Here is a 3,072-nt window from a genome sequence, read left to right on the forward strand (position 1 = left end):
TCATTATATAGCCCAGGCTGGCTTGGAACTCTTAATGAACCTCCTGCCTTACTTCCTGAGTGCTGGGATTATAGGGTTGCACCACCACATCTGGTTTCAGTATGTAGTCCTAAATCTTGAATAATCAGGTTTTACACTAATCCTCAACAAAATCCAAGGTCATAAACAAAGGATGGTTCCCGCTCAAAACCTTAGGTTGTGGCCTCTGTGACTAAGATTGAACTATGACATATGTTTTCACCTACTCCAACCAGGAGTTTCTTGGGTGCAGCTTTAATATGTATTAGAATTGATGAGCAAGTTTTGTGCAGTGAACAGTGATTTTTTTTTTTTTTTTTTTTTTTTGAGACAGGGTCTCACTATGCAGTTCAGACTATGTAGCTCAGGAGAATGGCCTCGAACTCCTGGCAATCCTCGTACCTCAGCCTCCAGAGTTCTGAGATTACAGGCGCTGGCCAGCCTGCCGGCCAGTAATTTTTTACAAAGTAGAAGAAAAAAATGTAATTAACATTTCATTTCACCTTTAGTGAATCCCAAGTACATCATCATCATAAAAAAATGTCAACACACAGCTTTCATGTCAAATATCATATGCATTGGCTCCCCAAACCGAATATAATCCAGTGGCAGATCTGCCAGCAAAGTAGATGATCCAGTTTTAATTATTTAAATTTCATATTCATCACAGTGATTCGAAATAGAGCCCATCCGACAAGCACGGTTCGCCTTATTCCTGGGCTCCTTCATGTTGTCATTACAAAAAATTTCATACACAAAAAGCCCCGGAGTATTCCCAATTTTTCTGAAAGGAACTGCCCAAAAGATTTGTAGTATTAAACATGTTCTTGCGCATTCTGGGCCAGCTTCCGAATCAACTCTTTGAAAACATGAAAGGAGTTTTTACGTTGACCCAACAGAAACAAGAGCTAAACGGTGTGTTTTAATCACTTAAACAAGTGTGATGACACAATTCCTGAGTCCGAGTAAGTCTGAAGACAGTCCCCCTGGGGGATTGCACATACTTTTCTCTGGGCCGTCATTTCAGCTTCTCAGAATATCATGTAGAAAGAACACAGAGCCCACCCTTTTCCAGGAGTAGCAGGTAAAGATGACGTCCACGGAGGCCCCAGCAGAAGGGTCCGCAGAACTAGGGACCGACTGAGACCAAGTCGGATCCCCCTGGGGCAACTCAGACTTCTGAGGGGACACCGTGGGAGGAAAATCTAACCTGAGAAACCGCGTGCGCTTGGGACGGCGGGAATCAGCTTGAAAGTTGAGAGTAGCCAAGGCATAACTGCCAGCTCACGCGTCAGGAAGAGAGAGAAAAATCAGCCCAGGAAGTAGCCTGCTGGAGAAGCGCGTAGCCAAGAAACCAGGCCAGCGCCCCGCCCCTTCCGGATGGCGCCGCTAGCGGACTTTCATTCCGGACGACGCAGAATGCTGACGTCACGCCGAGGCTGGCGCTCGGGCCGAGGCCCTTTTTTATTCAGGGCGTCGCGATCCACCAACCCTCTATTCGCAGAACATCCGATTCTAAAGGGCTCGCTGGAGGAGCTAGTGTCTCCGGCCCATTTGAAAGCCACTATAAACACGGCTTGACCCATCCCGTCAACTGGTTCAATAGTATAAGAATGTTTGTGTAGAGAGGCAGGCAAGAGCACGAACAGCTACCCTTCTAGAAGGTTCTAGCCAGTGCGCAGGAGCCGAGGTAGAAGGTGTAGGAAGGAGCAAGCGAAGGACCCCGGGTCACGAGGCCGTTGGGGGAGGAGCCACTGCCTGGGGCGGTTCTAGTCTGTTTGGCCTCGCGGCAGCCGCCCCCTTCTACGCTGTCTAGCAGAGCCTGCGCCCGAGCTTGGATTCGGGCGGTATCCTCCTCAGCAGCCGCTGACCATAGTCTGCCCACTATGGATCCCCGCAAAGTAAACGAGCTTCGGGCTTTCGTGAAAATGTGTAAGCAAGATCCGAGCGTCCTGCACACAGAGGAGATGCGCTTCCTGAGGGAGTGGGTGGAGAGGTGAGACCCGGGCCGGGGACCGTTGGAGCGGGAAGAGGGCGAGCTGGGCCCAAGCTGGCGCGGCGCGGAGCGGAAGGGGCTCGGAGCCTCTCGGTGACGCCCCCCCCTCCTGGAAAGGAGGCGACTTCGAGGAGTTGCCAGAGGATTGCAAGCGTGGGGCAGAAAGCCTCCAGACGTGCGTCTCGAGCGAAGTATATGGACACGATTGCGGGGCCCTGGGGCTTGGGGACGGGAGTGGTGCAGGAAAGAGGGGCGCGAAGTGCAAAACTTGGCTGTCGCTTGGCGAGTTTTTCATCATAATTCTGTGGCGTCCTGTGTAGGTCGCGTTGGCACATTGGATTGAGCGTTGTTACGCACTTTCCTTTTAAATAGTATTGTAAGTGTAGTGTAATTATAATTAGAATAACTGATCTGTTTTACCACATTGATTCTAACTGCGTAGAATTAATTATCTTGGGAATCATTTATTATACTTCCATTCGTGGCAGTGCTATCTCCTCAGACGCTTTAAGGAATACGATTTTTTTTCAAGGATCAGTGTGTTTCGAAGATAATGGGTACGGGGAATCGAGCTCGGGATCTTACGCTTGCCAGGTAGGCGGCGGAACCATTGAGCTAAATCCCCCGCTTATATTCTTATTTTTACCTTGCCTTTTACTTACCTACGCACAAAGAATCCAAGGGGCGTTGTGCCAGCTGCAGGAAACAGTACTCTCTACTTAGAGGTATTGATTCATAAATATCATGTTTTATTTTGAAGTAGATATTAGATGTTTATTGGAGGAGCACCCAAGCAAAAAGGGAAATATACCTCCAGGTGATTTTTTTTTTTTTAAACAAATCACTACTAGCCGTTTGTGGCCCAGTGTTCAGTCCCCAGCAAAGGGGTGGGGTGGGAGGCGTCCAGCGTTTTCCTCATTACTAGGGATGAATTTAAAAGCAGACTACAGCTTATCTTTTCAACCTGGATATTTCCCTTTAATTTTCTTAACGTTCCTTGACATTGTGTAGTTTGTGTATTTTTCTTTGCTTGTTAAGCAGATCATATATATATATAT

The 3,072-nt window shown here is 48.0% G+C and overlaps 2 protein-coding genes across 2 annotated transcripts in view; one reads left to right on the forward strand and one right to left on the reverse strand.

Moving 5' to 3' along the window:
• Positions 1–1,391, reverse strand: part of Xpnpep3 (X-prolyl aminopeptidase 3) — a 62,676-nt gene extending 61,285 nt beyond the window's left edge. The window contains exon 1 of the mRNA XM_010612323.2: positions 1,229–1,391. Within this exon, the coding sequence (XP_010610625.1) occupies positions 1,229–1,292 (64 nt within the window). The 5' untranslated portion in view covers positions 1,293–1,391. The remainder of the gene's footprint in view (positions 1–1,228) is intronic.
• A 347-nt stretch (positions 1,392–1,738) lies between these two features.
• The window catches only part of St13 (ST13 Hsp70 interacting protein), a 31,842-nt gene continuing 30,508 nt past the window's right edge, over positions 1,739–3,072 (forward strand). The window contains exon 1 of the mRNA XM_010612296.3: positions 1,739–2,014. Coding sequence (XP_010610598.1) covers positions 1,905–2,014 — 110 coding nt within the window. The 5' untranslated portion in view covers positions 1,739–1,904. The remainder of the gene's footprint in view (positions 2,015–3,072) is intronic.

This window comes from Fukomys damarensis, unplaced genomic scaffold, assembly GCF_012274545.1.
Source record: "Fukomys damarensis isolate Sample0158 unplaced genomic scaffold, DMR_v1.0_HiC HiC_scaffold_19, whole genome shotgun sequence".
NCBI classification, from domain to species: domain Eukaryota; kingdom Metazoa; phylum Chordata; class Mammalia; order Rodentia; family Bathyergidae; genus Fukomys; species Fukomys damarensis.